Raw genomic sequence first — 16,061 nt, forward strand, 5'->3', positions numbered from 1 at the left:
AGGAGAGAAGGCTACAATGATGAGCGTTCTATAGTTGTGTTCCTATTAATCCATTTCGTCGTCCACAAGCTCATCCGCTTCCGATGCTGCTGGGGCAGATGAGGCAGAAGCATGCTCTTTTTTCATTTTCTCCGGCTCAGCAGGTCGTGGCAGTTGCTTAATCGACACGGCTGTCTTCGCATCCGCTGCCTCGCTCGCACCGCCCGATCCCATCATACTCGAAAACATGCTCGAAATCATGTCCATTTGACGGCGAGGTGGTTCCAAGTCAAAGTAACGCGTGGAAATTTGCGAGAGAAGCTTCATGTTATTCGTACATCATACGCACCTCCAAGACCGATTCCAAACCGTTCAAACCACCTTCTTGCAGGAATTGCCGCATGAGAATCTGCCACGCTACTTTCATCTCATCAGGTACAGGCTTCTTTCCATCCGCATCCATCACCAATGCAATGGCATTTTGCGAAAAGTTGAGCGCCGGGCTGGCCGTCATGTAGATAGTCGTCTCATGCGTCGAAGCCTTGGCGGGCGATTTGTATTCGCGCGGGTTAGGCTTCATAGGGAGAAGCAGCGTAGAATGTCGCTGCGTAGCACCTTGCACATACGCTTTGAGGAACTCATCTGCGCTCTTCGGAGCATTCACTAACAGCAGCCTAACGTAAGTGCCATAGATACATACGGAATCCAACCGCGTAAGGCAAAGGTACCAGTAAGAACACGCTCCACCGAATCCTTACTTGGCTTGTTTGGGTCTGTCTCCGCAAGCGCCTCGGCATACTCTGCATTCCATTGCAGAAGCATCTCGGCAAACACCTTGGCCGGGGCACTGCTGAATGCACACGCTGCGATGAATTGCGCCTCGGCATCAAAGTACTGCTTATCTGCGATGTCAGGGCACCTATACGTACCTTTACGAAGTAGGTCAGCCAAGAAGATACGCAGCTTCTCGTCACCCAGAGGGTGCTTTGCCTTGGCTGTCGACCACTTGATCGCTGCTGCGATCGTCTTCTTACGCCACATCGGTGACGTCGTCTTGCCTAGAATGTTTGTGATACGGTCTGGCATTAGTGAATCTTGGTACGTACCACGCGACTCGTCTGTCACAGACACATCTGCTTGTGTATACACATCCAGCAGGTACTCTGCCAGATCACAGGCACTACCTTCTTCCTTCATGTCCAAAAGCTGCATCGAGCCGCTGTACAGCGTCTCAATCGCCTCCTCATATTTCTTCTTACGAAGAAGGCGGACTGTCTTCGTGCGCAGCTTCTGGTGCAGCTCGTAGCCACCGCTGCCACCTGGAATACTAGAGGGGTCCATGCTGGCACAAATAGGGGTTGGCGTGACACCAGCGCGCGGTGACCTAGTGCGGTGGATGGGCCAGCCGTTAACCCGACCAATGACATAACGACATCCACTGGAACGCCTGTTTGCCTATGTAGACAGTCGCATGGTGCGGGGCAACCTATTTAGATGAAATTCGCCAAACGTTCAATGCCGTCCCGCTCAAGACGCATTAGGCGCCATTCAGAGTGCATCTTTGCGCCGAGAGACTTTTCGTAGAATGCAATAGAGGGTCTGTCGTTAGGGCATTTATCCTGTACATACGCATTCCAATCAAGGACGTGCCAGTCCACGCGTGGGCACTTGTTCTCCTTTGCAATCTCACCAAGACGTTTGAAGAGGTGTTTGCCGATACCAGCGTTTCGGTGCTCTGGCAGCACAAACAGATCCTCAAGGAACAAAGTCGGTCGTGCAGTCCATGTCGAGTATGCAAAGAAGTACTGTGATTAGATATTGTGCATACATACCAAGGAGAAACCTACAGGCTTTAGCCCCTGAGTACCATCTTCAATTTCGGCAATAATGCAACGCGCATATGGATTCGTGAACAGGGTTTCTTTCAGCTGTCACAGTTAATATGCATGAACGGTACATACCAGCTCCTCTGTAGCCTCGACCTGATCAAGTGCCTTCTCGTAGATAGCCAGTTGCTGGATCTGAATGTTAGATAGCACGAACGTACAAAGTGAAGGATCGTTGGTATATCCTCAGGCGTAGCGTCGCGGATCTTGGGCGTCACCATGGTGATAGACTGGCGTTTAGAAACAAGAGCGGGCTTGGCATGACACCTACATGATTATCTAATGACAGCATTGTGCCCCTCGTTGGCGTATCACGATGGCGTAAGAGCACCCTATCTACGGTGATAGTTGCCCTCCGAAAGCATGACACTAGAACTATAAAGCGCAAGACTAATGTCTTCTTCGGCGTGAAAGTGCACGGCCAAGTTAAATGTCGGACACAGGATGCATTGTGTCTATCGGTATACCATATCAATTGCACGGATGGCAGTACATGTATATCATACATTCGATGGAGCGGCGCCAATAACACGGACGCTGTTCACTCTCCAGGCATGCGAATCGTAATCCATCTTGATTACCGTGTGTTGATAGCTTCAAGGCCCTCCAGACTGTTGACACTATTGCCACGAACCACCTAGCTGTGTTAGTATTTCATATATCTGAGGAATTTGTGTTAATACATACCACAGTACCACAGTGAGCACCGTCCTTCCAGAGGTTTTGGTTGTTTTCTGCTTGGACTTGCTCGACCGCCTCGTCCACCACAAGGTTCAGGAACAGGTCATATCCACGCAGCGTGCCCTGAATCTTACGCCCACCTTGTATGTTAATAAGCACACGCTTGTCTAGGAATCGCTTGAGCTCAGGCTGGGACACCTTCGACATCGTCGTGCGCGAAAGCCAAGCGTTCGCAAGCGCGAAGAGCGACCGACGAAGTTCTTATTTCCAAGACAGGGATTTACACACATGGAATCGACACCCCATCGGGGTACGCTACACTGTTTGTCCGTGCTACGTTGGATCCAACACCGAGCTTCCGCAACACGGATGGCCTCAGGAGGGATGAGCGACAGCTCCGGTGTGCATACCTTCCCGCCTCAATCGTCTCGGAGTGACACACATCATGTCGTCTTTGATCAGAACAATGAGGATTTAGAAGCCTCCTTGGACGGTAACGCATCCACGCAGTACCAGCATGCATCGTCATGGCTTGATCGCGCTCGATTGGCTTTGGCACGATTTGGACGTTTAGCTGGTATGAATCTGCCTGGTATCTCGTACACAAACCTCTCTACACAATACTCGCATGGTGAAGCTGGCCGTCGGTATGGTGGCGGCATTGTCCAAGACGGTGTGTTTTCCAACATAAATGCTAAGCCTGAGCGTGCGCGGGAAACGCTTGACCCACACGACCGTGGTGATGATGATGACCTGGCTGACGATACTTTGCCCCCCACGTATGAAGACGCGGCAGCTGATGCAGCGCCGACGTATTTTGAAAGCACCGTGTTTGGTGGTGGCCTGATTACGGAGGCAGATGGTGCATGGACGCCTGAGAGTGTGTACATTGGAGAGCCTGAAGATATGCTGCACTATGGTATGACGGTGGGAACGATCTTTGCCTTTCTATGGAATCTGTTTGTCAGCTCTATGTTCCAATTTGTCGGGTTTGTTCTTACATTTCTCTTGCATTCGACTCACGCTGCCAAGTTTGGCAGTCGTGCCGGTCTTGGTGTCGCACTGCTCCAATACGGAACAGATATGCTCCAAAGCGTCGATACTGCCGTGAAAGAGGCCTTGGCGAAGCAAGCACAGTCTCCCGATGACGCCGCATCGAAAAAGAACCATGACGATCATCCATTGCCTTCCCCTGAGTACATCGCATGGTCACGTACTGTGTGCAGAACGATAGCCATCATTGGCCTGATTCTGGTTGTGGAATCGACTGTCCGGTTTGTTCTTCTCTACGTCAAGAGTGCGCGGCTTGTTGCAGCTGCGCGTCAACGAGAGCGCGACGCGGCACAAGCTGCTGCGGCTCAGGAGTTGCCCTCTGCCCAGACTGCCACAACGCAGGAGCCGGCGTCGTCCGGTATGTGGAATGATTTGATGGGCTTTGATCCTGTTCGGGCTGTAACTCGAGTTGCTGGCCGTTTGGGTCAGTCCCTCATGTCCGACGTCCAGTTCTTCAATTCGACCTTGGACCACTCGGCGGAAGACTATGTGATCCGACCTGGCTTAGGAATGCGTCATCATACCATTTTCTCCTCAGACGGCGAGCAACCGTCACAAAACCGTTCTCTAGACGAACAACTCGCACATCACTTGGGTCTGACGCCACCGTTTTTGGGCCCTTCTCCGTCCACCACGGAGGTGGAACAAGCCCATGAGCTCCGCTCAATGCGCTTCATGTAAATATGTATGTCGTCTTATGCCCAATATACCAATTTTTTTCTTATACTGTACATGACCTAAACTACATTCATATATTGTCGTGCATCATTTACGCGCACACAGCCAGCGAAGTACGACGTCAATGTTTGTTTTTGTGCGGCTGCTAATGCTGTAGCAAAACACCTCTCGATCCCGAATTGATGTCAACTTCATTTGCGACACCACTTCGTCGTGTGTCGCATGGCCAGGCACGTCACACTTGGTAGCCAGGACTAGTAGAGGGACACTGGCTAGCGACGTATGCGTTAGCAGGGTATGCAGTTCTTCTCGAGCTGTTGTCCATTGTTGGCTTCGTTTTTCTTCCGCCTCCATGCTAGCAGGAGGCCCTGGCGATTTCGGACGAGGTACACTTGCGTCGACTAAGAACACAATGGCCGAAGCTCCAGTGCAGTACCGTTCCCACATGGTCCGGAATCGCGGCTGTCCACTCCATGGTAAGTAGTATACTAACATACCCAAGGTCCCAGATCTTCATTTGGACATACCCCTTGCGAAGCTGCCGAAGATTGTACCCCACAGTGGGTGATACACCCTCGATATACTCGCCGTTCGTTAACACTCCCGCCAGTGTAGTTTTACCAGCGTTGGGGAGGCCCACAAGGCATATATCCAGCTCCTTCGTGTAGAACAGACTCTGGAGCCATTCCCAGAAGGCCCAGATCATAGTACTGGTGGTGGCTGTTGTCAGGGACGAACCTTCATCTTCATATGGATTATCGGCCGAAGTCCATGAGAGAGCGCACAGGAACCCCCCCGCGTTCCTGCTTCTCTTGACCATCATCATCATGAACCATGCAGGAAATGCACCCTTGTCCAAGTCCTTTCCTCCATTACCTACACGTCCTACCCTTCCTCTTCCTTTGGAGGACAAGGACATACAAAAATATTCATGGAACGATTTGAAGCGTATATTTGAGGCTTTCTCAGAGCGAGAGCGAGCTTTAGAGCTTCGTGTTTCTGCCCTATGTTTCCGAGCGGAGGAAAGTCTTAAGGCATTGCAGACGGGCAACCCTATGTCCGAGCCAGACGAAGAGGATGCATTGCACGAGCATCCTATTTTGGGGTTGCGTCTTTTGCAACGCGTTGATCAGCTCCAGAGGGAGAACGATGACCTAGCTCAACGCATTGATGACCTGCTTCAGACGACATCCATGGAGCATATCAAAGCATGCGAGCAGGAAATTCAAGGTACGACAAAAGCAATTCCACTGACACGTAGATTCGCATGAGCTGATCGCCGCCCTGGATACGGCTCTCACGCAAGCCAACGCGCGTTTGGCTGTGTCTGGCATGGACTAACAGTCTACTTTTTCATTTTTATCTTATTATATACCCAACTTCCCGAATCTGTATGATACGTAGATGAAGGGACGCTCGCGTCTAGCCCAGTTTCTAGCCGCCGCCTCTCGGCGCGTTTTCTTGAGCCATGCTATGCCTCCACATCTTAGTGGCAAACGTTGCTCAGAGCCCCACCGGAGCTATCTTTTTGTGCCTTGAAGGCCTGGCGTGACGTTGGGTTGATTTTGCCCTTCGCCATATCTGTTCCGTACCATGTATCCCATTATGTCTAGAACAGCGTATATACGCATCTTCTTGTATGGTATGGCGCAACCGCCGCAGAGGCTTGCAAGTCCTAGCCTGAAACGATGGGTCTCGCGTTCGGCTGTCGCCACATCCAAGTCCTACCAATGTCCTAAGGCTACGGACCAGGACGACGATGACTTGCCCCCTATTTATTATCCAGACATCAGCGCCGCCATGGATTTGATTGAGGAGTCTCGTCGTGAAGCCGCAGAGGAGGATGAGCCCATGACATCGCAGCCTGTAGAGGCGGTATGGCAGGCCTCTTCATCCTATATGGACGATCCTTCTCCCGTTCACTTGACATTACCATCGCAGTTGTCGCCTTGCGATACGGAATCAGATACCCATGCCTCTGTACTGGAGCGCAGTGCCACGTCGCACGCCTCTTCAACGTGGCGGCCAGGCACGCACACACGATCCATCCACACGCTAGCGCGTCACACATATGTAGGTCGACGTTGCTTCTCTTGTGGTCACCATGTCCAGGCCATTCATGCGTCGCCATATGAGCTACTTGGCCTGCCAAAATCCGCGTCCACGTCGGACATTAAGGCCAAGTACTATGAGCATGTCAAAACATTGCACCCAGATGCTATCGTAGCCGAGATCTCTGAATCAGAAAAAACTCAGCGGCTTGAAAAGTTCCGAGCTGTTGTAAAGGCGTATGAACTACTGAAAGACCCCAAGAAACGGTCTTTATATGACAAATATGCTGCTGGATGGGACTATGGATCACCAACACAGCCATCTACCGCCTGGCAAGGTCGTGGTCAGTTCCGTCCACGAACGGCCGATGAATGGGAGCACTGGCACATGTGGTCTGAGGTTCTTCGTCGTGCTGCACACCAAGGGCATCATGCGCCTTGGCAGCGTATGGCACAGCACAACTCTACCTCCTCGAACTTTTATGGCTTCCACAATGTCTCACCGGATGAAGCGAAGCGGCGTCAAGAAGAAGCAGCGCCTTGGAATCAGCGCATCTTCCTGCTCCTAATTGTATCTGGTATGATCTTAGCGGGCGTCCAGATTGAGGGCATTAAGATGTACAGCACACATGACAGCAGCTTGGCGGCACAGCACACTACGATGGTGGCAAACAACTTGGAGCAGGCGCGTCGTGCCGCCCGTAGTGAAGAAGGCAGACTGCGACAACAGCTCATGCTAGAGCGTGCACGTGAAAAGAAACGGATGCGAGACACGGAAGAAACTCTCTCTACATAGCATTCTACATAATCGGCTGTCCACTAATGATCTCTACATAGTCTTTCAGCGGTGCCCACCAAATATCCTTGCCTGTGCGGTTCTCAAAGTCCGCGTGCTCCACGATCTTGGAAATGGGTAGGATGTTGATTTCACCGAGACGCAAGGTGATCATAGCCGAAGGAGGGTCCCAAGCAGCCGATGCACCTGCATGTTCTTCCAAGAACTCACAGCAGCGCACAGCCAGGCGCGAGGCGTACACACGGTCCAGTGGCGAGGGCGTACCTCCCTGGAGGATGTGGCTCAGACGCTCGTAGCGACTGTCGAAGATGGCATGACCTTCCTCGCCGTAAATATGCGCCAGAGTTTGCGCTGTATACACCGACGAAGCACGCTCGTTGCAGATCACGAGACGACCGTCGTTGGCGTCTTCTGGATCCGCCTGGAACCGGCGACGCATAAAGCCAATATCCTTGTGGAGGCGATCGAGCGCAACACCATCTTCTGGCGTGTACACCACCGTCGCTGCCACAGCCAGAGAGCCCACCACAGCCACAAAGCCACACTGTCCACCTTGCACTTCCACGACAAATACACGGTTGCGCGATGCGGAGGCCGACTGCGTGATCATATCACACGTGCTGACCAGGGTGTTCAGCGACGTGTACGTACCCACCGTATACTCATTCAATGGCAGGTTGTTCGAGAGTGTCGCTGGCAATGCAATCATCGGAATACGAAACGCGGCATGCTCCGAACGCTTCTCACTAAGCTGCTTGATAGCAAGGAAAGCTTCAAAGCCACCGATGATCAACAAGGCATCAATGTTGTGCTTCTCCAGCTGCTCGGCCACAGCCTCGTAGTTCTCTTCTGGCAGAATACGGTTCGTACCCAGCTCTGAGCCACCAGACGTCGCCCATGTATCCACACGCAGCCAGGGTGCCTCATGGATCGCACCCTTAATCAAGCCACGGAAACCATTCTGGATCAACAATGGCCGGTGACCACGGTTCAAACAGAAACGTACCGCCGTACGTGCCGCTGCGTTAATACCTCCCGATGGTGCACCCATGTGCATAATACCAATATTCAGCAATTCCGATGGCGTCCGTGGATTCACACTGGCATCGACCGTCGAGTTGTATAGGAAACTCTTGATGCCTTCACGAAAATCGGCACCACGCAACGCCATTGCATCTTCGAAGCGACGCTCAGAGATTGCTTCTGCAAGTTTCTGGTTTTCGGCAATCGACTCCCGCAGCGGCATACGGCATACACGACCACCAATGTTACCAATGATGTACGATGGCTTCGTATCGTTGTCCTCTAGGATCGCTTTCAAAGCCTCGATGCCTTGCAATGTAGCCAGAATACGGTCGTTCGCGTCAGGACGGCCACCGCGTTGGGTATGACCAAGTGTTGTGACACGTGTATCCAAGTGCAAATCGTTCGAAAGCACTTCTGCAATCATATCCGCTTTGATGGGCTGAAGATCACGATCAGTCGCACCTTCTGCAACAATCACAATGGTCTTTCGCTTCCCCATAGCACGACTCTTGAGCAGCAGCTCGCGCATATCCGAGCGCCAGTCTTCAGGGGGCGGACGCTCTGGAATAAAGATGTAGTCGGCACCCGAGGCAATACCAGCCATCAAAGCGAGCCAGCCACAATGACGGCCCATCACTTCGACCACAAACGCACGGCTGTGCGATGAGGCTGTGCTCTCAATCGAGTCGAGCGATTCAGAAATACGCTGCAAGGCCGTCGAGGCGCCAATTGTGAGCTCCGTGCTTGTGAGGTCATTGTCAATTGATCCAACAAGGCCAGCAATATGTAGGTGCCTAAATTCCCTTGCCTGCTCATCAGAGATCCGACCTTCGGAATGCAGCGAGTCCACAAGATTGGGCCACTCTTGGCGAAGGATATCGGCGCCCGTCAGACTACCGTCACCACCAATCACCACTAGCGAATCAATACCGTTGTGTATAAGGTTGTACACAGCACGAAGGCGGCCATCACGTTCGCGGAACTCTTTGCAACGAGCCGTGCCAATCAGTGTACCACCCATGCCTTCCCATCCACGGACATCATCCCAGCCGATCTTAACGATGTATCGCTCGCTGTACTCGCTTTCGCTGGCCTGCACATCACCAAGACGGAACATATCACCACAGCCATAAGACAGAGGTACATTGTTGACCATGCGTTCACACTTCTGTCCTCCATCCTGGTTCATATCGTAATCACCATTGCCTTTCACCAAGCCCGAATAGCCCTCACGAACAACATAGGCTTCGCATTTGTTGAAAATGGCCAGCTTAACAATGGCACATACAGCCGCATTCATGCCGGCACAGTCACCACCGGACGTTAGAATAGCCAAACGACGCCTTTTCTCAGTCATGATGAGTTTAATTGAAAACACGCTAGGGCGCCAAAAAGCGCTACGTCGTCGGTCCGTGCCCACTTCGGGCGCACCTCCACATTGCGGCCCACTTTCGGGCCAAGTGCCGTTACATCCTACCTATTGTACCTAGGTTTGCTGACCAGGACTGTCTATGTAGAGAGGGGTGCCCAGAAGACCCATGCTATGGTGTCAAATATCACTTATTGAAAGTCTTGCCCCGCTACGGCAGGGCAGCGGCCACGGATCGTGCCCACCTGCGTATGAAAATAAACGCCTTCATGATCCCAACTCTTAAAGTAATCAAGCGGTACCGACGCAAAGCCATGGATATTTTCTTGGCCAGGATAGAGTTTCCAATGAGACGAATTTGCGGGGAAAATCCACACGTAGTTAGACGGGTGCTGGTATCCTGCAATGCGCAGAGGCACATTGGGTACCCAATCATGACCATTGACGACCCATCGAAGGCGATCGCCAATAGTCTTGTCAACATAATTTGCAAAAACTGGATTGCCAAGCCGTGGAAGGCCAAAAAGGTAGGCGCGGTAAATACCACCATCCAGGCGCTGGTGGAAGTCAACTGCAGAGAGCAACCCTATGGCAGCGCCTTGCGACTGGCCAATAACGGTGACACGCGACTCATTTCGTTCCGTCTTGTGTTGGGTGATAGCAGCCTGGACGTCATCCACTAGATCGACGTAGGGCTGCTGAAATCCATGCATCAAGCGAACACTGCCGGGCATATTGTGTCGGTACCGATCGTTGGCAGGCTCGGGTAAGAACAAAAAGTCATTCATAGAGGACTGTAGTGAGGAATCGTTGGTACCCATATATGCCACAACGATACCTAGGCTCTCTGAATGGTATAGCAGAACACGCTGGCGTTTATCGCCATCACCAATAGTTTGCAAGAGCTCTGCATCGCCTACATGCAGGCCGGGTCCGTAACTCTCTGGGTCGCAATAGGATTGCTGGACCAAGGCAGCAGCGAGCGAAAACTTGGTGATGTTATATGGGACAGGGATAGGCGGCAAGTTCGACGAGATGGCTCGACGATGGGCGTTTTTTGCATGTACACTCAGAGCGAATGTACCTAGCCATAATAATACCTGTACTAGCCGGTACCACCACATCACGACCCAGCAACGTCCCGAGGAAGAAATTCCATGTTCTTTTCCGACTGTTGCATTTCTCGGCCTGCATGAATCTGTGGTAAATTGCTTTCTTAATTTGCATACCTCGGTTGCTTCGCACACGGGGTCACGCACGACTATATTCTCTCGCTTAGGTGATCGCCGTGCTCCACCTATTTGTTCGTCCGGCGTCGATCCCTGTTTGAGTAGGTTCTATTATATCGAGGGATCCTCCAAGCGTTGAAACTTATGCAAATGGAGAAATATAGATACGCGCTACGTACGTATGTAGACTTTGTTATAGCCAGCCAAACTCAAGTTTCAATGAGAAGGGCAAGGCTATGAAAAAAAGAAACTAAAAAAAGCCATTTAGTCCTGACCGACCAGAGCAGGGCAGTGACTGCCAAACCGAGGGATCGTGCCAATCTGCGTGTGGAAGTACACACCCTGATGGTCGTCAAAGCTAGGGAACTGTGTGTCCAGCACATTGGTAAAGCCATGGACATTCTCCTGGCCTGGGTATAGCTTCCAGTGGGTGGAGTTGCCAGGGTTGATCCAGATATAGTTTGACGGGTGCTGGTATCCAAGAACACGCGGCGGCACGGTAGGAACCCAGTCACGACCATTGACAGCCCAATGAAGCTTCTTACCGAGACGAGCGTCCACATAGTTGGCAAATGCAGGGTTACCAACGCGAGGTAAGCCAAACAAGTATGATCCAGTAATGCCCTTGTCGAGACGGTTGTCAAAGTCCACAGCCAGGATAAGGCCGATCGCTGCGCCAAGAGAGTGTCCGATAATTGTCACGCGCTCTTCGTTCTTGAGCTGCATGTATTTGTGAACGTTCACAAAAACATCGTCCACCACATCCTGGTAACCTTCCTGAAAGCCATTCATCACGACAACGTCATCAGGTACATATTTCCGGTAACGCCAGTCAGGCTTTTCAGAAAAAAGCAGGGCATCATCAACAATAGATTTTAACGACGAGATGTTAGTTCCCTGGATAGCAACGGCGATACCCAGGCTGTCCGAGTGGTACAAGTTCACACGCTGTTGAGTGTCACCGCCATCACCATAGGTCCACAGCAGCGTAGCGTCACCAACTTTAAGGCCCTTCTTGTCCTGGGTACTTGGGCAGTAGGTCTGCTGAACAAGACCGGCGGCCAGCGAAAACTTGTGAAGGTCGTACGGCACAGGGATAGGCTCCGCTGTAGACGATTCAGCACGAGGCTGGATCACAGCAGCCATAGCCGCTGTGGCCATGGTCGCGCACCCCAAAGCAAATGAACTAATGCGAGAGAAGAGCATTGTCTTTAGAGCAGGACTTGTGGAATCTACTACACCTTTTTATAAGTACTGGATCCGCGGCATTCCGGCTCGCAACGTTTAAAACTCGCTACGCGAACAGCTGATTCTTCGAATTTTGGGACCCGAGAAAAGAAAAACTTTGTGTATCTCCGGTAAAAGAGCCAATAAAAAATATTAGAGATGGAAATACTGATATGTCCCTGGAACGCTCGCTTCCTTAGATCTTTGGCCACGCGAAATGATTGGTCTCCACTAAACCCAATTAAGTCCGCTGTAGGTGTAACACCATTCATTGGATGGTGCAATCTCGCTTGTATATCTAAGGCATAGAATTCAACTGTTGGACCAAGCGATGTGGTTAACACCTACAGCTTGCGCAGTAGACATGGTGAGCTGACGACTTTTCCGCTACCAAGTGGCGAGGCATGTCTTGCAGCACCGCTTATGGGCTTAAGTTGTATTTTTGTCTATGAACTCCACGTACTATCCCCGGGATGAACGACAAATTATTACCTCCTTAGCATGGATTTGTCATTTTTTTCAGCGATTGCGTGAGGATTATGTGGTTAGCTAGAGTCTTCACGATCAGACTCCTCGATCGCCCGATGCCCTAGTCCATGTGCCGGTGTCGGGTCTTCCTTTCATTCCTGGCTACACCGGCTGACATCAGCCACGTGCACAATTGGCAAGCCTGAAACCAGGATACGCTCAGCAGGAAGCGATGACTAATAATGCCGCCGGTTATGCACCCCCTGCAGGTGGGAAACGCGGGGGAAGGCAAAAGTTGGCTTGGGGAGCCGAGGATCCGCGCACACCACCATGCCAGAATACCTGCCGGTGAAGCAAATCCCATCGGCCCCTGGCCATCATGGTATGTAAACAGCAAAGATGCGACCTGACTATGTAGGTAATCTCAATGAAGATCAGAAAAGCAAGCTGTCCTACATGTGGGACTTGATTTTCTCCGTGCTGAAGGATCCCGAGATGGCCAAACAAGGTCATTTCGCTCCTGGTGACGAAATCGCATCGCACGATGCGCACCTCAGCAAGGAAGACAAGGCAAAAGAGGCCAAGTCGCTCCATGAAGAAGCTGAGGCGCTGAAGCAGCTTTTCAAGACACATGGTGTGGACGAGTTCTATGAGCAGCTTTGGTTCCTCTTTGGTCCCGACATTCCGGATATGATTCTGCTCAAGTTCCTTCGCGCGCGTAAGGTATGTGGCTATTGTACTTACCATGTAGTGGAACGTGCATCGTGCGTTTGCCATGCTTTGCAAGTGTGTCAAATGGCGCATTGAGTCCAAAGTCATGGAGTTGGTGATCAAGGGTGACCTGGGTCTCGGCAAAGAAGATGAGAAGTACGGCCTTCAGGGACCTGCAGCGAAGACGTTTGCAGCTGGTATGACGGACAACCTTATGCCTATTATCTACATTCATGTCGCGCGTCACATTGCCAAGATGCAGTCCGCTGAAACGATGACCAAGTTTGTCATTTCGAGCGCTGAGTCCTTCCGTTGCCTGGTAACCTACCCGAACGATAAGGTTGTGATCGTTTTTGACTTGACGGGCTTTGGTATGAAGAACATGGACTGGCACTCGCTTACGACGATCATGTCCATCTTGGAGGCATACTACCCGGAAACGCTCTCGAAGCTCTACATTCACGCTGCTCCATGGATTTTCCAGGGTATCTGGAAGGCACTCTCGCCCATGCTTGACCCGAATGTGCGTGCCAAGATTGACTTTACTGGCAAGCCTGGCGATCTTGATTTGATTCCTCTGAATCGTCTTGAGGAAAAGCTGGGTGGTAAGCTGGTTGACCCTATGGAATGGACCCCGCCACAGCCGGGTGAGAAGAGCGGTATGCCTCGCAACGACCCCACGTTTCAGAAAGCGTGGTCGGAGTACATGTCCCAGGCTAAGAACTACGAAGAAATCACGAGGAAGTGGATCGCCACGGACGGCCAGGATGATCAGTTGTACGCCCAGCGTGACCTGGCTGCAAAGAAGACGCGTTTGGCCTGGTTGGAAAACGATGAGATTTTCCGTGGCCGTACGATGTACCACCGTGCTGGTATCATTACGTCGGACTTTTTGTTCGACTGGACGTACAAGCAGAAGGATGGCTCCGTTATCAAGCACCAAGTTGGCGCTGCTCACACCATTTCTGCCCTGAAGAAGGAAGTCGGTGGACGTGATGGTGCCAAGCCAACCTCGTCGCAGTCGCAGCGCAGGAAGGCTACGGCTAGTCAGAACGACGACCACACGGGCGCTATTGCTGGTGGAGCTGCGGCGGGTGGCGCTGTAGCGGCAGGCGCTGCGGGCGCTGCAGCGGAGAGCCGCTCGCGTCACCGCTCCTCTGATGTGCCGTCACGTCGCACTTCGCGTGGACCGGACGGTACCGTGCAGCGCCAGCGCTCTCAGCGCGCTTCGCGTGATCAGCCACGGGAGTCGGCACCACGGCATCGTACCTCTCAGCCGCCTATCGAAGAAGCGCCTCAGCGTCGCCGCGTTCGCCAGCCCGTCGAGGAGTCGCGTCCACGCCGCTCGCGCCAGGCTGTGGAAGCGCCGACGACCCGTTCGCGCTCTGCGAAGACTGGAGCAGCGGCCGGTGCTGGCGCGGCTGTTGCTGGCGGAGTGGGTGCTGCTGCAGCAAGCCGCCATGCCGGCCGTAGCCATGCGAACCAACCGGACCTGTCGTACCTCGACAACCGCGCTCGCTCGCAGCAGAGCTCTACGGCCTCGTCGATTCGTTCAGTGATGAGTGACGACGAATTCGTTGATGCCGACGACTTTTTGGACCATGAGGAAGACCTGCCCCGCGGCTCCATGGCAGCCCTCGGTGCCTCGTCGCGCGGCGCTTCTCGTGGCTCCTCGCGTCACCCCATGACAGCAGCGCCGACATCGTCGCGCGCTACGCGTTCGTCAGCGGCACCGACATCGCGCTCACGCAACGGCACTGTGGCTGGTGGTGCCGCAGCGGCGCCTTTGTCTCATCGCCGTCGTCCTGCCCAGGATGAGGACGAGTACGATGACGATGAGTACGACGATGAGGAGTACGATGAGGACGAGTACGATGATGATTTGATCGAGGAGGATGAGGAAGAAGAGGGCGACTATGACGAGGAGTTTGAGGACGAAGAAGGGTACGAGGAGGAGCAGTCGGCGTATGGCGCTGGCGGTATGGCGGCTGGTGGTCGGCACCGCCCATCAGCGAGTGCTGCACGCGGAAGCTCGGGCCGCGGTACTACGGCCGGCCGTCGTCGTCCCCGCCCTGAGGCCGAGAACGATGCTCACCTTGCCGGCTTCCCCAACCTCGCGAAGCCTGACGCTCATGATACGATTGCTGAGAACAACGAGAAGATGCGTGAGCCTATTGATCCGATGGCCAACAAGAAGAAGCCCAGTCTGCTCTCTCGCTTGAACTGCTTCAAGACAAAGAACGTAAATTAAGTATGCGGGCTGAGTGCATACTCGAGACAATGGATCTATAATATGTCTTCGAAAGCATTCGTTTACTCGTTGAGCCCATTTCTTTCATAATCTTTATGTACGTGTGTGATCCAATATAGATGTGTTTGGCCGTTCCACGTGCAAGGCCCTCTGCGTAGCTGTCTAGGTAGAGTCGACGCCCTCGAAGGAGCGTAACTATGCACGTAGTGGAGGTGGAGGGTAGGAGGGCCCACGGTACCGCGCGGCACCGACGCGGGGTTGCGTCACCTTGATTCGCCGTACGGTGCCTGCGTTGAGCCGTGAGTACAAGTGCGTGCTTTATCAGTGCCATGGATGGAGAAGATGGAGATGTGTACTTTGAAGACGTACAGTTAGACGATAAGGACAATGTGTCTTTGACGCCCGACGCATTGCATGTCGATCCCTCGTCAGCCCTGACCGCTTTTGGCTCGCACCTTCGCACTGGATGGAGGTCCAATATGTCCCTCGTTTCCAAACCAGCTCAGATAGATGGACCTACTATGAATGAGGTGGAAAGACGAAAACGCTTTTACCATCTGCATTCGTCTTCGACGCCCAATTTGCGACCAGAGCGTACAGCCTCCACGGAACGATCGTACCCTGCGATCGCATCAGCAGCTGCCGCGAGCACCACA

At 52.7% G+C, this 16,061-nt stretch overlaps 11 protein-coding genes across 11 annotated transcripts; 4 read left to right on the forward strand and 7 right to left on the reverse strand.

Moving 5' to 3' along the window:
* Window positions 1–45: 45 nt before the first annotated feature.
* On the reverse strand, window positions 46–1,320 carry Malapachy_2947 (hypothetical protein; the record flags this gene model as incomplete). Its single annotated transcript, XM_018137430.1, has 5 exons — window positions 46–300; window positions 329–653; window positions 680–881; window positions 909–1,058; window positions 1,086–1,320. 5 exons carry the CDS (start codon window positions 1,318–1,320, stop codon window positions 46–48), a joined length of 1,167 nt encoding a protein of 388 aa, XP_017993870.1.
* Window positions 1,321–1,469: 149 nt separating this feature from the next.
* Window positions 1,470–2,086, reverse strand: Malapachy_2950 (n-acetyltransferase; the record flags this gene model as incomplete). Its single annotated transcript, XM_018137433.1, has 5 exons — window positions 1,470–1,578; window positions 1,609–1,784; window positions 1,812–1,907; window positions 1,941–2,000; window positions 2,027–2,086. 5 exons carry the CDS (start codon window positions 2,084–2,086, stop codon window positions 1,470–1,472), a joined length of 501 nt encoding a protein of 166 aa, XP_017993915.1.
* A 356-nt stretch (window positions 2,087–2,442) lies between these two features.
* Window positions 2,443–2,753, reverse strand: Malapachy_2927 (like-sm ribonucleo protein; the record flags this gene model as incomplete). Its single annotated transcript, XM_018137411.1, has 2 exons — window positions 2,443–2,502; window positions 2,553–2,753. 2 exons carry the CDS (start codon window positions 2,751–2,753, stop codon window positions 2,443–2,445), a joined length of 261 nt encoding a protein of 86 aa, XP_017993760.1.
* A 162-nt stretch (window positions 2,754–2,915) lies between these two features.
* On the forward strand, window positions 2,916–4,280 carry Malapachy_2937 (hypothetical protein; the record flags this gene model as incomplete). The annotated part of the gene is made up of 1 exon (XM_018137421.1): window positions 2,916–4,280. One exon carries the CDS (start codon window positions 2,916–2,918, stop codon window positions 4,278–4,280), a length of 1,365 nt encoding a protein of 454 aa, XP_017993802.1.
* An 84-nt stretch (window positions 4,281–4,364) lies between these two features.
* On the reverse strand, window positions 4,365–4,983 carry Malapachy_2922 (arf-like gtpase; the record flags this gene model as incomplete). Its single annotated transcript, XM_018137406.1, has 2 exons — window positions 4,365–4,746; window positions 4,775–4,983. 2 exons carry the CDS (start codon window positions 4,981–4,983, stop codon window positions 4,365–4,367), a joined length of 591 nt encoding a protein of 196 aa, XP_017993755.1.
* Window positions 4,984–5,104: 121 nt separating this feature from the next.
* Window positions 5,105–5,618, forward strand: Malapachy_2943 (hypothetical protein; the record flags this gene model as incomplete). Its single annotated transcript, XM_018137426.1, has 2 exons — window positions 5,105–5,507; window positions 5,539–5,618. 2 exons carry the CDS (start codon window positions 5,105–5,107, stop codon window positions 5,616–5,618), a joined length of 483 nt encoding a protein of 160 aa, XP_017993867.1.
* A 303-nt stretch (window positions 5,619–5,921) lies between these two features.
* Window positions 5,922–7,124, forward strand: Malapachy_2939 (hypothetical protein; the record flags this gene model as incomplete). Its single annotated transcript, XM_018137423.1, has 1 exon — window positions 5,922–7,124. The coding sequence occupies one exon, from the start codon at window positions 5,922–5,924 to the stop codon at window positions 7,122–7,124; it is 1,203 nt and encodes a 400-aa protein (XP_017993810.1).
* A 4-nt stretch (window positions 7,125–7,128) lies between these two features.
* On the reverse strand, window positions 7,129–9,507 carry Malapachy_2921 (6-phosphofructokinase; the record flags this gene model as incomplete). Its single annotated transcript, XM_018137405.1, has 1 exon — window positions 7,129–9,507. The coding sequence occupies one exon, from the start codon at window positions 9,505–9,507 to the stop codon at window positions 7,129–7,131; it is 2,379 nt and encodes a 792-aa protein (XP_017993680.1).
* A 203-nt stretch (window positions 9,508–9,710) lies between these two features.
* On the reverse strand, window positions 9,711–10,340 carry Malapachy_2949 (putative secretory lipase (family 3); the record flags this gene model as incomplete). The annotated part of the gene is made up of 1 exon (XM_018137432.1): window positions 9,711–10,340. The coding sequence occupies one exon, from the start codon at window positions 10,338–10,340 to the stop codon at window positions 9,711–9,713; it is 630 nt and encodes a 209-aa protein (XP_017993874.1).
* A 672-nt stretch (window positions 10,341–11,012) lies between these two features.
* On the reverse strand, window positions 11,013–11,909 carry Malapachy_2948 (putative secretory lipase (family 3); the record flags this gene model as incomplete). Its single annotated transcript, XM_018137431.1, has 1 exon — window positions 11,013–11,909. One exon carries the CDS (start codon window positions 11,907–11,909, stop codon window positions 11,013–11,015), a length of 897 nt encoding a protein of 298 aa, XP_017993873.1.
* Window positions 11,910–12,773: 864 nt separating this feature from the next.
* Malapachy_2932 (hypothetical protein) lies at window positions 12,774–15,405 on the forward strand (the record flags this gene model as incomplete). Its single annotated transcript, XM_018137416.1, has 3 exons — window positions 12,774–12,825; window positions 12,862–13,166; window positions 13,195–15,405. 3 exons carry the CDS (start codon window positions 12,774–12,776, stop codon window positions 15,403–15,405), a joined length of 2,568 nt encoding a protein of 855 aa, XP_017993807.1.
* Window positions 15,406–16,061: the final 656 nt, after the last annotated feature.

Source organism: Malassezia pachydermatis (genome assembly GCF_001278385.1).
Source record: "Malassezia pachydermatis strain CBS 1879 chromosome Unknown scaffold1, whole genome shotgun sequence".
Taxonomy (NCBI): domain Eukaryota; kingdom Fungi; phylum Basidiomycota; class Malasseziomycetes; order Malasseziales; family Malasseziaceae; genus Malassezia; species Malassezia pachydermatis.